A 23,471-nucleotide genomic window follows, 5' to 3' on the forward strand; every position below is an offset into this window, starting at 1 on the left:
GTCTCGTACAAAAAATATCCTGCAAATTTGCTGATAATCCCCATAATCGTTAAATTATTGTAAACATTTTTGTCTGACCTCTGTGACCTTTGACCTCACCTATTATTAATGACCTCTTCCAGTCCAAATGACAAACCTATCCCGCAAATAACGTTTTTTGGAGGGGTTTGGGGGGCATGGGATACTAAATCCGAGCGCAGAATCGCCTCTACTGGAAAAATACCCCAAATAGCCCATTTGTTTTTATGTTTAACTGTTACTGAGACAAATACTGTAAAAACCCAATTTCAATGACGCCAGCAAACCAAATAACATAAAGTACATCATGTCACAACCCTTGAGGTAAGATTTTAGGTCATAGTTGAAATCTCGTAGAAACCGAAAAACCTGATGATCCTGTTGCAAGAGGAATTGCATGCGATTGCTGCTAGGCTTAAGAAAATAACAAGCCAATGCAAATAATGCGCAGTCATGTGGCATGAGCTGTAAATAAACGTGAGTTATTAAAAACCACAACAGGCTTGACGTGTAATACCTCAAGATTAGCGTAAACCCTTTTTTTCTGAGAACAGAAAGTGAGGAGAAACCACAATAGCGCCAATCCTTTGACACAACACATTTTTATTGAGATATTAGAACAATGACAGGAATGCATGATTTCATACAAAGGGCGGTCGGTACATGAATGACTAAGACGTTCCTCAAAATGCACATTTTGACAGTTTAGCAAAGGGTACATTTGTAGTACAGGCTAGTTGCTTAATGGACAGAAATGATGACACGTTGGTGGTAAGCTTAACATTTCTTAAGACGTTTATGGGAATTATTGCAAAGAAGGGGAATTGACAGTTAGACGCACGCGAGTCCAACCAAATGTCAGAGTTTTGCACCACACGAGTATACAAAGATGGCACGGTATGGTTTCATCCTGTTGATTAGAAAAAACACAGTTGCCCCAGAAAGTACGTGTTCTTGAGAGTAAGGCCAGAAAGAATGAGAAAAGAATACTTTCACTTTTTTGAAACCTTTATGGAGATTGACAGCAGTGTGTGCGCTCAAGTAGACTAGTGACTTGAGATCTGATCGTTCAAGTGGTTAAATTGATGCCCTATCTCAAATTATCGCTTGCCGTTGAAATGAATAGAAATACAAGACCTACGTTCATTCATTTGCTCGCCTCAAAATCTGCAAACATTGAACAAAAGAGCAAAAACATAATCCCCAAGAAGGAAGCCAGTGTGAATTGATGGGAGCTGGACTTTGACATTTGACAAAAATAAAAAAGACGCTTGTATCCCAAGGCACCATTTGTCGTAGTAAAATCAATTTGCAATTTCATAATGAAATTTGTGAGTTGAGAAAGACAGTCAAAAAAAAAATCTGAACGTTTCAGATGAGATAGAATGTGGATTGTCATTCGTACAAGCTTGACTTAAAAACCCTGAATTCAACCTTTTGAGCCAGTCACAATTGTTAATCGCTTTCCCCCCAGAAGAGATAACAGTCGTCGCCCATTCGGAGAAATCACAAAACGGAAAACCACCTGGATTTTCTTGTTGTCATAAGCAGAAAAAAAGGGAAAAGAAGTCACATCAGTAATTTGTTAACACAAAACCACCAGCCGGCGCTAGGTAATGAAACGATCGCAGTTCAGCTCCGCTGCTCCCGAACAACAGAACACGGCAACATTAATAAGCAAAAAAAAAAAGAAAAAACATAGAACATAAAATGAGGAGAAAAAGGCATTTTATCCGCCCTAAAATATTGTGCAGGTTTTTTTGTCCTTATACGGATTGTCTGATGCAGGGATGCCCATGATGAGAGGGTCATTTTTGGCGTGATCGTTGCAGTAAGTCATAAGGTCCGCCGAAGCCTTGGACACCTACAGGTGGACAAATCAGCACTTTTAAAAACACTCCATTAATTCATAAGGGGAACTTGTAATCTTCAAAATATAGTTTTTATATTGTTAGAATGTATTGGAATGCAAGTGTTTTGCAGAGGACAGTGCCACGCATTATTGTCCCTCTGTTTCCAAACATAATGTAAACATTTGTAGCGTACAAAAGTACCTTTATCCTCTCGATGCTGGCCTCTATCCTGAGCTGCTGCACGGTCCGCCTGCTTTGGGCGATGTTATTGGAACTGTGAGCCTTCGAAGACATGCTGGCAACAGACAAAAGTAATCCCGTTTTTATAAAGGATTAGGCAGCACAGAAGATTTCAATTTCATTGACCGCAACGGACAAACAAACTTGCTCCTTATAATGGATTGAATCAATTTTAATAAATCAGTGATGAACGTCTAATCCAGTGGTTCCCAAACTATCTTACCTGATGCCCCCCTTCTTGCTTCCAGTAGACCCGCACGCCCCCCCTTCCACTTCCTCTTTTGCTCATGTGAACGTATTTTATTTTATTGCATTTATTTCATAGCATTGTTCAGGAAAACAGATCTCTGTTAATAGAAAACGGGTTGGACCGTTGGAGTGACTGCTATAATCATATTTTGCATGTATTTAATGGCAGATATTTGTTCTTTGATTTTATTATTCTTATAATCTATTTAAACATTTTTTTTAGCAGATGACTTCACGCCCCCCTTGAATTCTCTTTACGCCTCCCTAGGGGGGCGCGCCCCCCAGTTTGGGAACCACTGGTCTAATCCATTTGAAGTGGGAGGGCTGACAGCAATCATTTGCGGGCCCGATTTCTGATCCCTAATATTGGAGCAACTGATGTATATTTAAAGGCACATTAGTAAGAATGAGGAAAAAGACACACCATCCTGCATGCTCGTTATTATGTTCTGCAGCCGAAGGCCATAAACACATTGGTGGTAATGAACTTCGTCACTTCACCTTCCGCACTTCCTCTTACTTCATTATTCCCAGAAGTGACAATAGTTGTTTGGCTAAGCGCCACCTAAACGCACAAGCTACCTTATTATGGTCACCTGCATGCTCTAATAACGTCCTATCATTATTGGACCTCAGATTCAATTGTCCTTTGTCTGTTAACTGGCAACTACGAAACAAGCACAATAACAAACAAGGGTCACTTTTTTTGTTCAAATGTCCAATTTTAATGCAAATCTTATTATAGTACATTGCATATTAAGGCGTTTGCATCTGACCAATCGGCGGCGGCACATCTCTAATCTTGTTGGAGTTGAGGAACTTCATTTCCAACAGTGCACAAATTCCACGACTTGCAGAAATTGAGTGGAAAAAAAATCACACGTGAAAACAAACTGCGAGCTGCTGCCTCGTTTCTACAACAATGTGGCACTCAAACAATAGCTGAAAACGTGCAGGGAATTCTTTTTTTTTGTTTTTTGTTTTTTTCCATACAAAAAGAGAACGCAAGGTAAAGTTGCCATTGCTGAAACGTGCGAGTGCCTGGCGGATGTATGTCGCCAAGCGCTGCAGCAGGTTAAACTTGCAATTCCGCTTCCTGGAAATCATTCACAGACATGATGGGAACGAGCCCGAACACGTCCGGCGTTGCACGCGGGAGCCGCGGGAGCTCCACTTTTCTCACTCTCGCCCCGACTTCCCTTAACTGCAATTTTGTTTCTGCACACAATAATAACACAGGACTTGCTTCCTCAAACACATTCTGCAACACACTTTTACCGAGACTGAGTCATCTTACGGAAAAAATATTCTTATCAGCCGAAAGGAAACTTGAAAGAAGGATTCCCCTCTGTGGAGCACGTGGAGAAAAAAAAAATCAAAACGCTTTATGGACAGGAGAGCGGGAAAGGCCGGACGGTTGCCCAAAAAAAAGTGTTTCATTGGTATTTGTCCCAGCCGTAATAGTTTCAGAGTAATTCTGCAAAAAAAAAAAGTTGTTGTCAACAAATATGATGATCACTTATTGTTTGCAATGATTTGTGGGTGTACTCAATGTACTCAAGCTCTTTGGGGGTAAAATTTCCTCAGTTTGAATAATGACGCCTGATGACGACGTCATCTCGCTGCAAGAAAGTTGTTGCAAGGGCATTTGCTTTAATGTGTCAAGTTGATGATCTGTAGCTTTGCAAAATGTGCTGCTTTTTGGTGGGTTTGTGCAAACTTCCTCGAAAGCTGCCACAAACAAAAATGTTGATAGTTGAAAAATCATTTCTTTGTCTATAATAATATATTCACAGTGATATAATCAAACTAACTTTTGACTTTGACATTAAAGATTTTACATGTGGTTTGCAACCTAAAATGAGCTGAGAATAGTTGGACTATGAATATTATGTTATTATGTAACTAAATCCAAATCTTAAATCCGTTTTGATCACTACTAAGACAATCATCTGCTTATGAACAAAAGAGATTTATTGAATAAATACATGCTTGCCTTTTTTTTTTTTAAATTTAAACCTTCTATGCATGAATCTTAACTTTTTTTTTCTTTACCCTTGCAGAGCACTCATTCAACAAAATGGACACCAAAGTGGACATCTAGCACCAGCGTCAGTGGCACCCAAAGATGAACGTTCACGGTAAGACTTCCCAGTTTAATTTCATTGGACGTATATTACTGTATATATACTCTTTCACACTATCTTTAAAACTTTTCCCCCCTCTTTATTGTTTTTAAATTAAGTACAATAACCAAATACATAAGCAACAATAAACAATATTTTTTCCCAATTTGATAAACTTTAATAAAAAACAAGAGAATATTTACTATTAAAAGTCTTTAACAATTAACCAATGTTCAAACGAAAAGTCCATTAATTTGATAATCAATAAGTTGTGTATTAGTATATCACTGTTATAATTAAAATAATCATAGCGAGACAGAATGGCTGGTGAAGGTATTGCATAAAATGTGATTGTAAAAGCAACCCCTAGTACATTTTAAATTAGAAAAAAAAGTTTATCATTTAAAAAGGAATAAAACGGCAGTCATCTGAAGAAAAAAAATGTGACTCCTTCTACAAAAAAGTTATATTCTCTATACTTTAGGGAGTCCAAAGCTTTACTGGCAAACAAGCCATGCATTGCAAGGAAACTGCATTCTTAATCACACTGCTGACTGGCAAAACTGAGAGTTTTTAGTCACCTTGAACCAAACGCAAGAAAACAATCGCATCACGGTAACAAAGCCCGCTAAGCCGCGCTGCAATTCAAGCCCCCGAAAGATTAAACCATTAGTTTTCTCCTCGTGGCGCCAGAAGCGCGGGAAGACTCGCCTGGGCGACCGCTTGGCTGGCACGTCGGCTCACTTCACGTCGTCGCTGTGAAGCCGGGCCAGCAACAGGCCCCATTTTTAACTGGACGCCAACGCGCGTTTGATGTCATCTACATACCTTGTAGGCAGAAAAGTTAACTGAGGATCGAAATAGACCACCCTAACATAACACACGGCATCACGGACCACCAGAGCAGCGCTGCCACACTGCTATGTTGTATCTACCGCTCTCACACACACACACATGCGTTTCATTAAGTGTGCTTTCAAAGAGCACAGAACAGGGAAGCCTTATGACTCAGTGCTGTTAAAAGCGCCACTCCAAAGAAAACTCTTCAATTTTGCTGCTGACTAATACAAACAGCATCCACTGCAGCGTACAAGAAGATTCAGACTAGTCGGTGTGGTCCTGTAAAGGGAAGTTTTTTTTGGTTAGTTTTTTTTTTTTTTTTCCCAAACCCCAACTATAAACCACTAGTTTTTGTATTCAATATAGGCGAACTGTATAAGAGGGACCTCATTTGTCTGCAGTCAGTGAACATGTGCTAAATAGACGCTTATTTCATTTTTCTTAAACGGAAAATGGCTAGTCTTTGATCAATTAAAATGTGACTTTTACTCTAGTGCATTTTTTAAAGAAAAATATGGGATGGTACTGTTTAGAGTTGCACCTGTAAGGCGATAAAATGATGTTATCAGTACCAAAAAATTGCATGTTAATGTTGCGCACAAGCTGTAGTAACCACCAGTTGCCCTACCCAAGATGGCCGCCAGCTACACACGCCGCCCTGCCCAAGACGATGATGGAATCATTATGCAGCAAATTTAAGAGTTTAGCATTAGTAGACGTCCAATCCGTTTTAGCGTGGAAGAGTGGCAGCAAATGGCAATGGCGGCCACTTAATAAATAGCCGATGCTTTAACATTGTTGAAGTAATCTTTTAAAATTTGATTTTGAAAATAAGCTAGTTACCACTCAATATTAATGTCAACGCATTGACTTTAACAGAAACGTTGACCCTACCAACATGTTGGCCCTGCACTTTATAAGCCTGGCGGGTCACTGAAAATAAATACTTGAAATACTTCAAAAGTTAATATTCTTTATCTGGCCCAATCGGGACATCCCTAGTTGTTAGTGTCTCTAATCAAACTATAAAAGCATGTTTGATGAGTAAGAGTGACAAAGCATGTGCGTAAGAAAGGCAGAATTTGCAGTCTAGCCTGACATTCGACACTTTGAACAAAGAGTTGTAAGGCATGCACTCAAACCAGAAAACAGCCGACTGGATTGCTGCTTTTGGCGTTCCCGTCCGTCCATATACGCACAGATCCTCCCTCCCTTCGCTTATGTGGACTCCTCCCAATTGCAAGTTTGCCAGCAGGAGTTTCCCAGTCTGAAGAGCGAGCTAACAGTAGCCTGTCGCCAGTCAGCACTTTTCCAGCTGAGTGAGAAACCGTCGCCAGCTACACCTTCAACATGACCCCACATTCATTCTACGCAGTCCCCCCAGCTCTCGTTGTGTAAACATCAACTCGTTCTTATTTAGTTACCCTGTTAAAAAAAAGTCTTAATACTTAAGTCATCAGTCCTCTTGTTTATGAGCCAGAGGGCTTGGTTGGTGAGACTTTTCCTGTGAGAGGAGGAGTGCGGCAGGGACTAAAATGTGTGGCCAAGCATTTGTTCACACTGTGAGAACCACCAGTGACATCATTATATTCCCACCAGGAAAAAAAAGAAACCAAAAGAAAGCCGTTAGTGTTTAAGGCTGGCCTTTTTTTTTTGACGAGAACGTGGGATTTTCCTGACTTCAAAATGAACGAGTCATCGTGCACCAATTAAGGTTTATATTACATTCACATAGGATAGTCGTCTCGGGAAAACTTGATGCCAACGGGACAATATATATTGAAAATTCAATTGTAGTTTAAAAAAAAAAAGTATAACTAATTTGAAATCAAATGAATGACCTGGTAGAATTTGCAAGAATTCTTTAAAAAAAAAAAGGCAAAATAAATAAGCGCTGTTGTAAAGTAAAAAAAATCAAAATGAAATAACTCAAATGAAAATTAGAACTTGAAAAAGCAATTCAAACCATTTGTAAAAGAAGACGAATAATGACAACTTTAAATAAGTAGTGGCCCGGGCGTAATTTATTTTTCGGAACTACTTTTTTCTCAGTTTTATACATTTCTTGTAACATCACATAGCTGAACTCTTTGGCTGGCATTGAAGGCAACGTCCAGTCCATTTTAATTGGGCGGGGTTGGAATCGATTGACTGATGGGTAGGCATTTTCAATATATTAATTATAATGTAGGGAGGGAATTGCGCGATATCAGTGCCACGCAAAGTGAGGGGTCAGTTGAAGGAAAGAGCAAAATAGCCGTCGAGCGCTAAGAGCACGACGAGAACCAGAGCCGCAGTCGGCGCCGCCCAGCAACGACAGGTATGGTCAGCGAGATAAGGGAAATTGACGCGACCCCACCCCTGCGTTCAGGACACGTTTCCCAGAAGTTCTGGGAAACTCGTGTTCTCTCGTGCCAGCCAGCCTGCAAGAATGCTGCTGAGTGATCAGCTGAGAAGTCTCCATTCTTCCTTAGAAAGACGACTTCTTAGAAAGGGTTGTGCGTGTGCAAAGGTTAATGGGATGTTGGTTAAACATGCGCCCGTGCAAATAAGGCAGCTCTGTTTTTCTCCTTTCCGGTTGCGAAGAATTCCAGTTTGACTTGAACGGTCAGATGGCAACTGAGCCGAAGAGCGCAAGCTTGTTTGTGGCTTCGAAAAATAATACATGAAGGAAGTGAACTTCAGTGTGACGGATGTGTGCAAACTGTCTAGACAGTGGACTAGACCAGAGCCATCGCTAACCCTGGGATTCATGCGCAATTTCATGTCTAGTACAGTCATCTGCCGCTACTTGTGAGGGATGGCGTGTTGCAAACAGCCAAGAAAATGTTCAAATAGAGACCATAGAAATACAGTGAACTCATTGACGTCCTCCAATAATGTTCTAGTGTAACGGCAATACTATTTGTTTTGCTTTTTCCCCTTTCCATTTGAACCTGAGTGAGTAGCAGTGACTGAACTTTTGTCTAAGTTCAGTCGCTGCTACTCACTCGGGTTCAAATGGCTAGGGGAAAAAACAAAAAATAGTATTGTCGTTACACTAGAACATTATTTAAAAAAATACAATACTCTGCTATTCTTTCCAATGTAAACATAGTCTAAAACGACATTCCTTGTCATTTCACTGATGGCACGGTTGCAAAAAGTCCAATCTAGAGCACTTTAACAGCTCCAAAAACAAAGCGGCGTGTCAAGCTAGATAAGGCGATCGCATCCGCCAGATAGTCGAGCTATGGCGCTAATCGGCGTCCTCAAACATGCTGATTTTTGGAACAGGATTAGGAACAAGACTGACTGCACATTCGTTGGAACAGGACTTACAAGGAGCAGCATTTGTGTCAGGGACTGTACGACATCATGACAGATAACTCTGATAACACCGGGGCACGGGAAACTTCCTGGCTCGAGGGGGGGTGCAACGGGGGGGCCGCTGTTCACACATGGTCAAATCTGGACATGCTATATTTACAGTGTGCACTCACTACAATACACAAACTAATCTAGCTAACCCGTGATGGCTAAGATTTGCACAATGGTGCTTTAAAAATGTATATTTTTCACACACGTGCATATTGTATTTACTGGTTGGGATCTGATCGCAGATTTATAATTGAATATTTTCAAACTATATCTAAGGGGTCGTCGCTTTATTACAAATATAATGAAAAATAATCTAGTTGAACTCATTGAGCACCACTGTCAATCAAATTAGGCCACTACAAGACTTAGTTAAAACAAAGCCAATGCACTGCACAATTGCACGTCGGTTAAATAACCTTGGCTGATTTCTGCAAACAAGCCGTGCGATAATGTCAATGTACTTGTTTTATCTTTTAGTGTAACTCCCAAAATCATACTTAGGAATGAGGTTATAGCAACAACTACTGCTCCGTCAATGATTTTCATGTAGGCCGAGAATTTAACCCTCTACCTGTGGCCATGGCCTTTTTCTAGCTGCCCTTACACACGCACTGATCCGGGTATTAAAATATAGCTCCTGAACTGCTGAGTTGAACATTGCAAGCTAGCAGGGTTAGGCATGCCGTTTGGCTATTGTCGAATATGCTAATGATCAGTTATGTAATCCTAAAAATGGCGACCGTGTGGTTTGAGAAGAATAGGAGAAAGGAGAAAGGCCATGCAAAAATCGATGCATCGTCCAGAAGGTTGACACAAATGCATTTATTAGATAGTTTGTATGTACACTAAGTTAGCCCTGGCTGATATGAAAGTTTATGGTGTCAAATATGTGGAAGTAAAACTGTTGGCAAGTCAAATATCATCTTAGTCATGTCAGGATAAGCCAAGTTTAATGAGGTTAAATGTGCACTCTTTAATAGGTCGTATTTGTTCATTGCTTGTAGCATAAATGATGTCGTTAAGTTGACTGCCACTGTAAAGCACTATGATTGCAAATTTGTGCTTGCAAGGAAATCACCGTAAATAATGCAGCCCTTTACTTGAAAAGTCAACCGGGTCAAGGCAGCATTGTCGTCAATAGCCGGAAAAACATTGTGAGAAACCTGTGTGAGGCAGTGTGTCAAGAATCTGGGATAGTTTTTTTTTCCCCTCCTTGCATTCCTCGTGCAGGAGGGGCCCCACTGTAGTCAGCCGTCCCTCTGTCCATGCTCACTAAGTATTTAGGCACCTCTTTTTACACACAGGATGCAGAGAGTCCGTCACAGGCAGGGCAGGGCGTCCAGAGCCTCGATGATATCATTCACAGTTGGCTATTTTTGGTTCGCGAGCTAATAGGTCGTCTGTGTTGTCACTGGCTACTATGCAGGCACTCCCGGCCGGCTTAATATGTGGGCGAGGAGTTGCCCGCATGATGCCAGCTGGGTACGGTCCAAATGATCAAGGTCCTGACACTTTCCACGGAGGTGCCTAGGAGCCTCTAGTTGCACAGTAATAGTCATTATCAAGCCTGGAGCAGCCCAAAACAAACACAGGCATGTGGCAGATAATACGCTTCAGACGTCACTGCAGACGCACGGTGACATGCGGCAGACAAAGGCCGCCAAGGCGTAGAAGCTGCTGGCCTGGATCGGTCGTGAATAACAACAGAAGTCTACAGATGCTCGATTGAGATTCCTCTGTCGCAACATTAAAATAGGCATGTTGCATTCTTTAAAGTTCCACGATTAGCTCACGGGGTACAACAATTATCTTGAGCAAAAATGCAAATGTAGCATGTTGCTGTTATTTTAATTCTACGTTGTCTAGGAAAATTTGCGTGCCCACGAAAACACAAACGTGCAAGAAACCTCCAATACGGCGTTTCTGACTGTTCTCGTCCACACTCGTCTTTCTCCCCGCTGTGCCTCTCGTACACTGAAAATTTCTCTGCTCTAAACAACTCTAGTTAATAACGTGACTCTTGTATAGAATTGACCGCAGTTAGGTCATGTGAAATGTTGCCACGTGAAGAGATTGTATTACACTGATGTTATTAATATTGTAGCATTATCGCCACCTACTGTTCTGGAGTACGGAAGTCAGACCTCACCCAAACCTCACTTTTGCATTGTCAATATTTCCACTCTAGTAGATTTCAAATTTTTGCCTTTTCAGCCCCCTAAAACGCTGTGTAGATGACTTGAAAATTAGTCCTGTGCCCGTCAATGGCTGCCAATTAGTCGATTCTAAATGAATAAGTGAATGCCTTTATTGTCATTGTATTATTGTAAAACAGAAGTGAGGAGCTCTTTACGGTGCAAAAAAGTAAAAGATAACATAAAAGATTATGGAAATTAAAATTAAAGCAAAGTGGAAACTAGCGCTAACGCATTGTCATTGGCAACCCTTTGTGCAGCTCTGTGTGCAAACACAGATTTATTTCAAGACTATCAGCCATTTCAGTTATTCTTTGCAGAGGATGAAGAATATATTAAGACATGACCCACGTGTGTTGGCATTTAAAAAGTATATGCTCTCTGTTTTTATGGTCTGGCAGCTCACCACGAACGCGCTTTCAACTTTAGCATTGTTGTCGAAACCTGTGCAGAGTTTTCCACAAAGGGCTGAATAGTGAGGCGTTGTTGAGGGCCGCAAACGGGTAGAGAGAGATAAGAGTTTCCGCCTATGTGTGCACGTATATGTGAAGGCCGGAGTGTTCTGCCAGTTGCGCAGCTGTGTGTACGTTGCATTTGGTCCCGAGCCAAGAATCGGCGGCGGGCAACAGGAGCGCCATAAAACTTAAAGCTATTGTGCGTGCTATGGCTTTTGCCTCAACTCCCACTTGCCCCTGAAAGCTACCATTGACGACAAGGACAGAGGGCCAGCGCACAATGGATCTCAATGCCGCCCTGCCTGAGTGGAACAATAAACAAACGAATTCAGTCTTTCCAGTCTCCGCCCAGGCCGGCGGCCGCGTGTACGTTAACAAATGCCAGCCAAGGTGGAGCTGACGAGGGCAAAGGTTGGCCTCGTTCGTTGCTGGTAGGCCGTCAAACTGTCTCACCTCCCCGCTGGGTACCAGCGAGCGAGGGGCGGGCCCAACAACACGTATGGAATGGTTGATAACGGCTTTAGACGTCACCCGGCTCATTAGAGGACTGAGGTTGTAAAGGGCAGTGTTTTTCAACCGAGAAGGAAATGTTTAGTCACTCGGGGTGACATAACTCATTGCTAATGCACGTGTTGGAAAATTACTCTGTTTATGTCCTTGAGATAGATCAGGTTCAAGTATGATCCTATGTGCTAATTTACAACTATACTATATAAGTTCTTGCAGGTTAACAATCATTATTATTATATATAGCGGATGTTCAAATATTTTGAAAATAACCTCACTGACTTAATGTTATGAAGCGACAAGAACCCGGCTTAACAAATTCGGCGCTAAATCTCAAATTGCACAAAACATAGGTCAGTGTTTTGCCTCGTTAAACTACTGGACTTTTTTTATTTAAAAAGTGCTCAGCCTGTCTGTGGGAAATTTATTTGCCGACCAAGTGCCAGCCTTTGCCCTTACGGATCAGAGTTCAACGGGTGGACTGGGACGGTGTAGATTTCCTTTTCTTCCCTGAATTGGAGCACTTTCTACTATTTGTGCACTTTGATAAGGCCGTGAAGAAAAGGCCTGCAAACGGTGTGCAGCTGACATCAGATATCTGCAAAGTTCAACTCCCTTAGCCGGAGGAGTCGACTTTTGCGGTCGTAAACTATAAGAAAGACATCTTGCACACTTTAAGCCACTTTCCAAGTACGTACAGCAACACCAAAACACCCAAAAAAGAGCTTTACTGCATTGCAAAAAAAGACGGAGATAAGCAAAAACTATCACTGAGTGTTTATCTCAGAGTAGTTACGTTGAAATTATGGTATCTTCAGGCAGGAAGGGACATTTCGGAAGCAGGACAAGAACGACATGGACATACTTTGAACACGGGACGCCGTGCGTGACCGCTGACTGATGTCTAATCTTAGGAGATATCCTGATACACGCTTACTGGTGGAGTAAAATACGGAAACGGACTCAATCCTAAATGATAGTGACTCCCACTCTGTAGTTCTTTTCTTTTTTGGGGCAAAAAAAACCAGTCTAATTGCCTACCAGCATTAAGATAGTAGCGATCCACTACTTTTTTCTAAATGAAGCTCCTCAACCTTACTTCCACATAGTTCCCTAACAATCCGATGCCAAGAGCAAATAACTGAAAATGTCCTCTCTCCAACTCCATTAAAAGTAACTTGGTTAAAAAAAAACAAAGACAAATCTCATTTTGAAGCCAATCCATAGTTGTGACATTACAAATTAGCAGGAATGCGGCTCCAGGAAACGTGAGGCGAGGCTGCCGTAATGCGAGCCAACCTTTCTTTTCCACTTTTTTCGAACAGGGTCAGACAAATAACGCAATCAATCAGAAGGGGGGCGCATCAATGGCCTCCCTCTTCATCCAACACTTTCAAAGGACATGTCGGACACGGGAGAGACAATCTGCGGGTCACTGTGAGGCCATTTCCTGCAATGACCCCCCATTAAAAAACTCACATGGTCTCCGCCTACTTGGCTTCCCGTCTCCGCTCGCCATTTACCAGCCAAAAATTGCCGAGATGATGCGGCCAATCAGTTAGTTTAGCACTAGTAGACATCCAATTTTTTTTATTCCTTGCCAGCCTTCCCAGTCATCCTGTCAGTGGCAGCCAGACAAATGTTCAATAAGCATTGAAGGGATACATAGGTACTTCAAAATAGTATTACTTGTACTATTTTTTCATGTACTTGCAGACAAAAATAATAATTACTACTACTAAACCAGAAATTAAACTGTTGGCTACCACTACTTAAACATCAGGCTTTTCTTGTAACTCCCGCCAAGCTAAAACAGTGCTACTAAATAAAGTATTTAAAAAGTAACGGTGTGAATTTAAAGCACTCATAAAGTTAAATTACTTTCATAAGATTGACTTACCGAAGTTTTAACGTGTTATAACCTTTAATGTGTATAAACCTTTGTCAGTGCAGAATTTTCTGGCACAATGACTAAATTGATGCACACATTAGAGCGACCATTGGCTACCGCAACCGTGAAATCCAATTTACTAAGCACATTTCATGGAAGAAAAAAGTATATATCTTGATTTTAAAATGTGTTTTTATCATGATGTACATCATTTGATTGCTACCACGTGAAACTGACCAAGTCTTCCAGTTGATAAAGCTGCACTCAATACACCCTATCTCCAAAAGTGTCCTCATACTTTTGTCCCTAAAAGTCACATGACTGCACATTCTGAAAACTAATCTATTTCTATGCATTCAGTCAACATGAAATCTCTTTTCCAAAAGCTTCCAGCTGATTGCTACTGAACACACAATCAGATAAGTGTAAGAGGCCCAAGGAAAGCCAACATGGCTTTTCCCCGCCTTAAAGTTCAAGAGGTAACCTGCATAAGGACTCACTGTATTAGAAGCGTTTCAATTTTTCAAATACAGGGAGGAACTTGTTCCCGAGTTCCCCACAGAAGAATGACTTTTCTCCACGCCAGCGCAACAACGTTCTTTAAATGTAGACCATGCAAATGAGGCACCTGATGAGAACCAAAACAAGCTCAGACTGTGCACGGCTTGGACCACCTGCTAACACAAAGGGACAAAACCTTTCTGCTACACACTGGCCTCTGTCTTGCACCCAAGTTTGCTTTCCCCAACCGCCCATAAAAGTTCTAAACAAATGTATAATCCATCAAAATGACACCCCCCGCAAAAAAACACCCAGGGCCAGTACTGTATGTATACTCAATGCAAGCAGGATTTTGTGAAAGTCACATCCTATTCTTGATCTTTTCTTTTTTTTACAACCTGTCTTGCAGGAAACTGGGTTACACCAGACGGACTCCAAGTCGGACAGGATGTGACCATATTTGGGTGAGTACAGCGATGTGTGTTAATCAGAGGAAACGACGCAAAGTACAAAGAGGTGCGTCTTCCTGTGTGTGGGAGAGCTTCAAACGTAGCAATCCTACACAGAAACTTTGCCTGCGTATCAAAATTCTCTGCGGGAATGCGTATGTGGACCAGGAAGTCATTAGTATATGGCCGTTATTAATGCAAACCTGACTAGGTCAATTTATTCTGACACATGGCGGTTATTTAGTTGACTCAATATGTATGCTAGGCCAGCATTTTATAAACCCAGTGGGCCTCCTTTCAACATGCTGCGTTTGAACCTTTTTGGTTCACATTGGGTAAAAAAAAGCGATATAAAAACTTGAATCACGTGATTTTTTTTTCTCCTAATATTGCTTTAATCTTCTAATATTTTAGCAAAAGTAGTTTTATCTTGAAACTTTGTGGAAAGTCTCAGCCTGTGAAACCAAACAAGTTTCAGGGACCGTAAAAAAATTAAATCTCTTAATATGGCATTTGAATCCTGTAATATTAAAACATATGACTTCATTCTTGTGACATTACAACTTTAATAATGGAATATTAAAATTTATTATGACTCAATTCTTGTAAATATTGCAACTTTAAATGTAGTATTTTGACTTTGGATAGTCCTGTTTTTTTGGCGTTCTCCCTTTGTTTGGACTTTAGTTGACAGGATGCTGAGGAGGACACCTGAATTAGAAAACATATTCCATTGGTGGCTTCTTTGTCCAAGATGCAATTTGTTGCAGGGAGATTATCTGAACCACGAGGGTCTTGGGGGTGCTGGAGTCTATCCCACCTGACTGCAAGCTGGATACAATCAGATGCATTTCTTTTAATGAAAAACTCAATCCCACAATGCACAGTTGCAAAATGTCACACCGTTGCACCTCGTGCCGTCTTGCAGGAAGCCCCGTGCAAGGCTTGATCCGAATCCTGGACCCGCCTTGTATTCACGGCCCCATTGCCTGCCACATGTGTCGGTTGCTATTGCGACTTTCCAGTAAATAAGGGAGACAACAATGTGATGCGAATGGGCACAAACACCATCTAAGTTGCCAGACAGGGTGAATGACAAAAAAGTGACTCATATTCAGTCAGGTGTAACGTTCAAACCGCACCGGCTGCTAGAGCGTCTTGAGTTTTGGCCCTTGCGCACACTCACACGGTGGCTATGGAATGGACAATGGAAAGACTGCTTAATGGGCCCTTGTAGTGGGAGTTGACAAAAAAACGTTGGGCCGAACCTGCTGATGCCAAAAGAGACAGATGGTGTAATTGAGAAGGTGTGAGAAAAGATGTAGTTTGTGGGATTAGTTTAGCTTGTTTGTTGGAGGAAAAGGATGGTCAAGCGCACCGCCTCGTGGAAGGTAGACGTACTGCATTGACTAAATGCTCCCATGTTCCCTTATTGAGGTCCACAATAGGAAGAAAAATGGAGAGAAAAGGAGGGTAACAAATTGTCTTGCGTTATGTTTGTTTATTTTATTTTTAAAAATATTTTGAATGGTCATTTTTATAATTTATTATAAATAAAGAGGCCCAAAATTTGATATCCACATCAATGGACGGCGGCTGGGTCTTTAAACTACCAAAACTACTTACTTACATGCCCAATGAAAGGTTGACGAAGGAGATTTAGCAAGATATATATAAAACGATGCGGTCAAAACAAATTATTAAAACGTTAAAAAATTATGTATCTTTCACTGTTTTATTTTCAGCATTACGTAGTTTTCATATTCTTAGTTAGTACACCCCTAAATTTGTATTGTAGTGCAAAGATAAAGTAAGCTGTATAGAAAATGTATGAATGGATAAATATTTCTTGAATAATTTACAAAAATGTAATAAAAGAAAAAAACAACATAATATTTCAACTATAGCTTGTCACTCCCAAGATTCATAAAGAGGCAAAAGACAAACAAACAAAAAACTGTAGTGAGAAGCAAAACAATGTAATGCTCTTCCACTAGATGGCATCAAATCTAATTCATGTCTACACTCGAGTTTCTCTCGCACACACAAACCGTGATAAAAATCATTTTTGAGTCAACGGTGACAAGCTCTAGTAATTCCAGTCATTTGGGGTAAATTGCTAAAGTGAAATTTTTTTAATGTCAAACGAGTCAACAAAGGCCGAGAAAAATACTGAGGTTGTTACCGTCATCTTGGATTGGATAACTTTATTCATCCCGTATTCGGGAAATTTTGTTGTCACAGTAGCAAAGGGAGTGAGGATGCAGAAATAGGAAAGGCATTTTTGACATAAATAGATAGGTAATAAGTTCACTGAAGATAGATAGAAAGGAGTCGTGATTAGCACCAGCGCATCTGACCATGACAGTAAGGCCGCAAATAAACCTTGGCTTGCCACGACTGGAGTGGATGGACTATTTTTAACCATCTGTCCATCCATTTTCTTTAGCGCTCGTCTTCATTAGCGTCACTAGTGAGCGATTCCAGCGGGCCCCTCTGGACAGCCAATCGTAGGGCACGATGAGTTAAGACAAAATTCACATCTATGGACAATGTAGAGCAGTTCATGAGCCGATTGCACACTAGTTGAGACCGGAATCCTGGATGTTGGGACCTTGACGAAGCTGCGCTAAACACTTAACTCCAGTCCTGCCGCTTTAAATAACCTTTAAACTGTTTTGCTTTTGTCTGTGCGGAAACAAACCCATGCCAGCAAAGCCCAACAAAGTGCAGGACGACGTTTGAACGTAGGAATCAGATTTCATCGTACTGTACATCGATTTGAAAAACCAAGCGCATACGTTAAAAGTTTTACTTTATATAAGAATTGGGTTTCCCGTAGTCCATAAACATCAGTTTTGGATTCGATTTTTTTTATTTAAAAACAACTATCAGATATAAAACTACATTATATTTATATATTCTATACATGGTGAGTCAGATGTTACTTATACACGATATTTGGCCTTTAGAACAGCTACGCTTTCTTTTAAAAAAAGAAAACAATGGGGCAAAATGGTTTGCAACTAATCTAACTTCCCAGCTCAAAAAATAATATAAAATAAGACAAAACATAACATTGTTTGAATTGCAATCAAACAAAAAGCATTATATGTCCAAATCAAGACTGGAGCGGCCAGACTCGTTTTTTTCCCAGCAAGCTAAAGTGTCCTAGGGCCACTGTGAATCCATCCGCCATCATTTACAGCACACAGAGAAACAAGAAACATGAAGTATGCATGATGTTCTTGATGCTAGAGACAGAGACAACACTGAACTATTTAGCCCAGAGTAAAAGTAGCACAACTTTGACAATCTGGACTTTTCATGTTGGAAGACAAAGGGCGATATTGTGCAAAGCCCACTTGGGAACAGCGGCCACATCATGAGGCAACACCGCAAACCTATTTAAGCCTCTTCCTAAAACACCACAGGCAAAGACATCACCGATACATGTAGTGCTTTACAAACTGCCGGCTTTGCACGCACTTATCAATGTTCTATTGATTGTAAAAGACCTCAAATGTCACCATACATGTGGTCAGTTCAATTATTTCAATTCTCATAAACTCACTGACACTTTTATGAATTTTCTGGGCTTGATCGATCACTAAAAATAGAATTGCCAATCGCGTCCAGAGAAAGTTAGCCAAATTAGCCCACTACCATTTGGTTGCGGTTTTTCGTGGTCATTACTATCAGGAATGTTTTTGCGTATTTTTATACATTTTTTCTTTCGATTGTAATATCTGGCACTCTTTGCTAAATTCATGTGGGAAAGAGTGGAATTTGTCATTTGCAAAAAGAAACAAAAAAAAGCCGAGTGACCCACTGGGTTTATTTAGCACAATCTCTACAGAGTTCTTTTATTCCCAGAAAACTTGATTATCAATTAAGATGAAATAATAAAATAGGATGATGTGCAATTATTTTTTTCCAAGAAAACTTCATTATCAAACAAGATGCAATAATAAAATAGCAGGATTTAGGAAAAATAAGATCAAGCCTTTGGAAAATTGCGATTGGTGCACTTAGTTAAGAAGAAATAATCATTTTCCTCAGACGCAAATGTTGATGAAAATCCTCCGCCTCATACCGTTTGAAACTCCCCGGAATAACGATGAGAAATGAAAACAGACATGGTTTATTTATGTTTTTCTCTTTCCTTAGCCATTTGAGTGTGTTGCCACGGCAACACTTCCTGACTGCCTTGCTGACTATAAATCTGAGGTTGATGTCAACCTGATTAGGCAGCGAGTGCGACCAAACACGTGACTTCCTGTGCCAAACTTTCCCGGACAATCAAGGTAAAAACAGACATATTTCAGAGTTTTTCCCACTGCCTTTTTGTGACCTATTCTCAGCAAATTAAGACTTCCAGTAAAGCTTGGTATTTTGTGACTGCGTGTGTTCCGTTGCCAAACCAACAGTAGGGTGTGACTGTGCGGCCATTCGGCAGCGCTCCTCTAAGTACATCTGCTGCGAGCTCCTGAGGAATTCCAGCTCTAGCCAACCACTGGAGGCGAAAGCTTGTGACTGTGTGACTCGCAAATACCAATAATGGAGTACATACTTGTCACTTAGATTTCATTTAAGCAGATCAAGACCATTCGTTGGCGACCATTGGCTACGATTTGGAAGGGCTTGCAGCCATCGTTTGTCGTAAACCACTCCCAGTTCAAATTGATTGGACGTCTATCATCGTCAATAGCATTATAAATGAGTTCAATGTTGTTTTCAGAATCCCAGGTGCATTTAAATTCATCGTCAACTCCAAATAAAATGGAATATTGGAGCATGATTAGGGTTTCCCTCAGAAAACTTAAAAAGACTGGTTTTAGAGAAGCCCACTAGTGGCCCACCATCTTTTTTGGAATAAAAAATAAATCGGAATCCAAATGTTAAGTTGGCAAGAATTTACAACGTATGATTTCATCTCTGTTTTCATAAGCCGTTAATTTTGAACGTATGATAATATGCCATTTATAGCAATTCTTCAATGTATTTTTTTACAAAAAGGCCAAATCTTGAGTAGAGTTGTAACAAACAAAAATACAATGCAATTCAGTGCAATGGCAGGCAGCCGGTACAGGTTCGTTCACCTATCGACCTTAAGATGTCGCCATCGCACCAGCAGACAAAATCTGTACACTCTTGGGGTGGGGCAAGAAAAGTCTGGCGGACCTCCAGCTTTAGAAAGCACTGGGAAAAACCCTGTTAATATCACATAGAGACTATGTCATGCTAGTATGAAAATAATATGTTGAACATAGAGTAAATTCTTCTTCCACTTTGAAGTAAAAAGAGAAACCGGAACTTTGCAACATCTGGGACTTTCTCCAATTTAGTCACATTGACAAACGTGACATGGAAAATAACACGACGGCATCAAAACGTAACATAACCGGCTGAGACATCCGTGATCAATTATCTAGGTCTGGTTAATGAGTCAAGCCATAAAACAGGGTTCGAGCAGCGCCAGAAACGGGCAAGTTTCCAGTGCACGATCCCAATTCTGTCGCTGTCAAAGTTTCGCAGACAGAGCTGCCAGTCTAGTCGGGCAGCATTCTGCGTGAGAGGAAATGCAATGCACTCTCCTTCCAGAAGAGCCTGTTGGCCGGTAACATATTAAAGCGTTGGTTACGGCCGTGTGGGCCGCTTCCCACGTGCTCCCAAACAGTTTGACCATTGTTTGGCCAGCTAAACTCAGATGGAGACCAAAGGAAGGAGATAAAATTGATCCCCTTCTCGATAGTCAGCCAAACGATGAAAAACGACTTATAGTCCAGACAATACCAAAGCTCAGATTCTGGATCAGAAATTTCATTTCAAATGTCAAATATTTGGGGGTAAAATGGGTTCCAAAAATTGTCCAAAATTGAAATTCCAATTGAAAAGATGAACTTTGTGTAGGAAAAAAAATATGACTTTGACTTGAATGTGAACGGATGGAAAAACAGGAATTGTTACAGTGACTAAACTCCAAAGAGCCTCAGCTTAGTGTCGAATTTGGTCAAAACAAAAGAAGACGTTGTATGAATCCACCCGCGAGGCCATCTTGATTAGCCTTTGTGTTAGCGATCAATTGACATGCACCCCACGTCCAGTAAAGACTGGCCTGCCCTGCCAGTGACAAGCCAACTTATTCAAATGCAAGCCATCCCAGCAAAGCTAATGAGGGCAGAAAACTGCTCTTTCTTTGGTTTTTAACCGGGAGCGACACCGTGTTGCTGCTCAAAACCAGGGGGCAAAAATAACACCCTCATGAATGTCAACTTTTTCCTCCTTTTCCTTTTTTGTTGTTGAATACAGAGACGAGCGTTTGTTCGCCGAGTTTCACACAAGGCTGCCTCATGACCAGAACCTGATGGCATCAAACAAGGGGCTTGTTTATTTCCAATACGCTCTTTACCACTATAGTGACTATTTTTTAAAGCTGCCGTTTATAGGTTTTTGTTTTGTTTTTTACACTATAGTCGTACACACCATTTCATATGTTTATTTATTTGAAATTCTTGTAAATTGGAATTAGGAATTTATAGTTGCACGCTCCTAATTATAGTCCCATTAAAGAGCAAGTATTTTTTTTATTTTGGAAATTTAGAATATATTTAACATGGACATGACTACATTTTGGCTCATGCAGGCCACAATATTAATATTGTGCATTGTAAAATCAGATTTTGTTAGACAAAGTCAAACTTATTCGAAGAGTAATGATTACTGTAATAGCTTGAGTAAAATCTATTAGAATTGGACATCGTATTAGCATCAAGCTAGTGTCGTTTTGTTGGAAAATATGTTACAGTTTGAACATTTTGACTGATTTTTTTTTGACAATTATGTTAAATAGGCAAAATTGGAAAATAATTATATTACTATCTATAGTATATATATATATATATACTATTGAGTCTTATGTAGTTTTTCACCAAAACTCGTGAAAAATAATCATATTTATATTTTAATCTTGTCAAGTAATCCCCCTATATTTTGATAGAATTTTGTTTACTACAAATATTTTCATGCGATCAGTACGCTAACGAATTATATTAGCATTTTAATAGAACTTGATTTTTCTTTTTAAAGCAAGCAGTTAAGTGATTGTAGTCCTGTAAATCGTTTATTTATGTTTTTGAACAAAACACTCATCTGTCTGCTTGTAAAAAGGAAATTAGAAGGTGAGGGGTTAAAGGTCACATCATTCAGAAACACAGACATGCTTTGAATTTGGCTGCTTAGATGAAAAACTGCTCTCTCTTTCTCTTTTTCAGAGTGATCCTTAAGTTTGGTCATGTTGTTGCTCAAATAATGTATTTATGGCCAAACTCTGCACCCTAAACAGGCATCAACCAATGGTAGGTCAAACTTTATACATATCTATTTAGTTCATTTGCTGTGTTTCTCCCCTTTCTATTTTTTTATATTCCTTATACTATTCTTTATATATAAACCTCTTTTTGTATTTTTTAAAAATATTTTTTTGTCTATAATTTGGACCTTATTCTATGCAAAATTACAAATCACCAAACCGACGCGGAATCTCTGAAATAATATTTATGCCAAAATGATGTGCAATCCATTTTGACTAGAAGGGGCAAAATGAGGCTTCAAATGGATTAGACATGTCTAAAGAATTTCAAATGAGTCCACGTGACAAGCCAATTACTTTAGGGGGTGGCACTCGATACAATTGGAGTATGTTGAAGTCCAAATATGAAGTCCTGAAACAGTGTAGGAAGACCCCAACACAAGCCTGGAGCCTACCTCCATCACTCACCTGTGGAATTGGATTGGATTGGATAACTTTATTCATCCCGTATTCGGGAAATTTCGTTGTCACAGTAGCAAGAGGGTGAGGATGCAGGAATAGGAAAGGCATTTTAGACATAAATAGATAGGTAATAAGGAATGCGCTTTTCCCAGTTAAGATCCGATTATTATTATTATTAAGAAAGAAAGAAAAAGAAAAAGTCGCCTTTTTAAACTCGACTCGGGGTTAGTTAGCCCAGTTGCATAAGACTGACGGCAAACGACAGGTCTCCCGCCTGGCGCAACCACTTGTTGAAATGTCAAGAGCGCTACGACTTGGTCTTTCTTACCTGGCCGATCGGAAGTCTACTTTTTCCGCGTCCCCTTGCAGTCGTATCCGTCAACACGGGGAGGGAGGAGGGAGGCAGGCAGGCAGGGGAGCTTTCTTCTCTTTTTCTTTTCTTTCTTTTTTTCTTTCTTCCCCCTCGGCTCTCGGAGCGCAACGTAACAACTAGCCAAGCGGACGCGAGACGTGTTGACAACACAACAGTAGACGGACGGCAAAGGACATGAAGCGCACGCGCTTGTCCGTCGTCCACTTGGAAGCTGGGGAGGGAGGGAGTCAGTCGCGTCGATTTCACTTCCCGATGGCGCTCGTCAGTCTTGTTCGATTAGCCCGGACTTTTCGGAGCTTTTGATTGAAGGCTAAGTGCTGGCGGGCGGGCGGGCGAGTGAGCGACTTTCCCCTTCAAGCTGCTTTTCTTTCTCCGGCAGGGCGCTTCGAGACGACAACACCCGAATTTGGACGGGAGGAGAGAGGCGGTACGAGCGACACTCCGCCGGAAGTTCAAGGGAGTCAAGTTAGCGCCAAGTCAACGTGCTGGTGAGTTTACCAAAATAAGACGACCAGCGGAAGCCGTGATATGAATACAAGTGGGTTAGATCGTTCGGAATCAATATTTACAGGGTGATATTTTAGGTTAAAAAAACAGTTTAGTTACTAAACTGTTTTTTTAACCTAAAATATCACCCTGT

At 40.7% G+C, this 23,471-nt stretch overlaps 1 protein-coding gene and 1 long non-coding RNA gene across 13 annotated transcripts in view; one reads left to right on the forward strand and one right to left on the reverse strand.

Moving 5' to 3' along the window:
• The window catches only part of LOC144085386 (uncharacterized), a 50,447-nt gene that overhangs the window by 4,719 nt on the left and 22,257 nt on the right, over nt 1–23,471 (forward strand). For all 11 annotated transcript variants that reach the window (XR_013304106.1, XR_013304100.1, XR_013304103.1 and 8 more), the window contains exons 4-8: nt 4,424–4,501; nt 14,645–14,699; nt 18,855–18,991; nt 21,959–22,042; nt 23,211–23,319. This is a non-coding gene — a long non-coding RNA (uncharacterized LOC144085386). The remainder of the gene's footprint in view (nt 1–4,423; nt 4,502–14,644; nt 14,700–18,854; nt 18,992–21,958; nt 22,043–23,210; nt 23,320–23,471) is intronic.
• On the reverse strand, nt 602–23,275 carry gng12a (guanine nucleotide binding protein (G protein), gamma 12a). Of its 2 annotated transcripts, none has more exons than XM_077614590.1 (3): nt 22,787–23,275; nt 2,073–2,166; nt 602–1,882 (listed from the first exon to the last, which is right to left on the reverse strand). In XM_077614590.1, the coding sequence occupies exons 2-3, from the start codon at nt 2,163–2,165 to the stop codon at nt 1,757–1,759; spliced, it is 219 nt and encodes a 72-aa protein (XP_077470716.1). In that variant the 5' UTR covers nt 2,166; nt 22,787–23,275; the 3' UTR covers nt 602–1,756. The 2 variants fall into 2 exon arrangements, with proteins under 2 accessions (XP_077470716.1, XP_077470715.1); XM_077614589.1 differs by lacking the exon at nt 22,787–23,275 and adding an exon at nt 2,785–2,866.

Source organism: Stigmatopora argus, chromosome 12 (genome assembly GCF_051989625.1).
Source record: "Stigmatopora argus isolate UIUO_Sarg chromosome 12, RoL_Sarg_1.0, whole genome shotgun sequence".
Lineage (NCBI taxonomy): Eukaryota > Metazoa > Chordata > Actinopteri > Syngnathiformes > Syngnathidae > Stigmatopora > Stigmatopora argus.

Coding starts and splice junctions, on each gene's coding strand:
- gng12a (XM_077614589.1), bottom strand. CDS start 2,834: ATGTGTTTATGGCCTTCGGCTGCAGAACATAATAACGAGCATGCAGGA. Junction 2,167..2,784: donor AATAACGAGCATGCAGGATG/GTGTGTCTTTTT, acceptor GTCTGTTGCCAG/CATGTCTTCGAAGGCTCACA. Junction 1,883..2,072: donor CCAGCATCGAGAGGATAAAG/GTACTTTTGTAC, acceptor GTCCACCTGTAG/GTGTCCAAGGCTTCGGCGGA.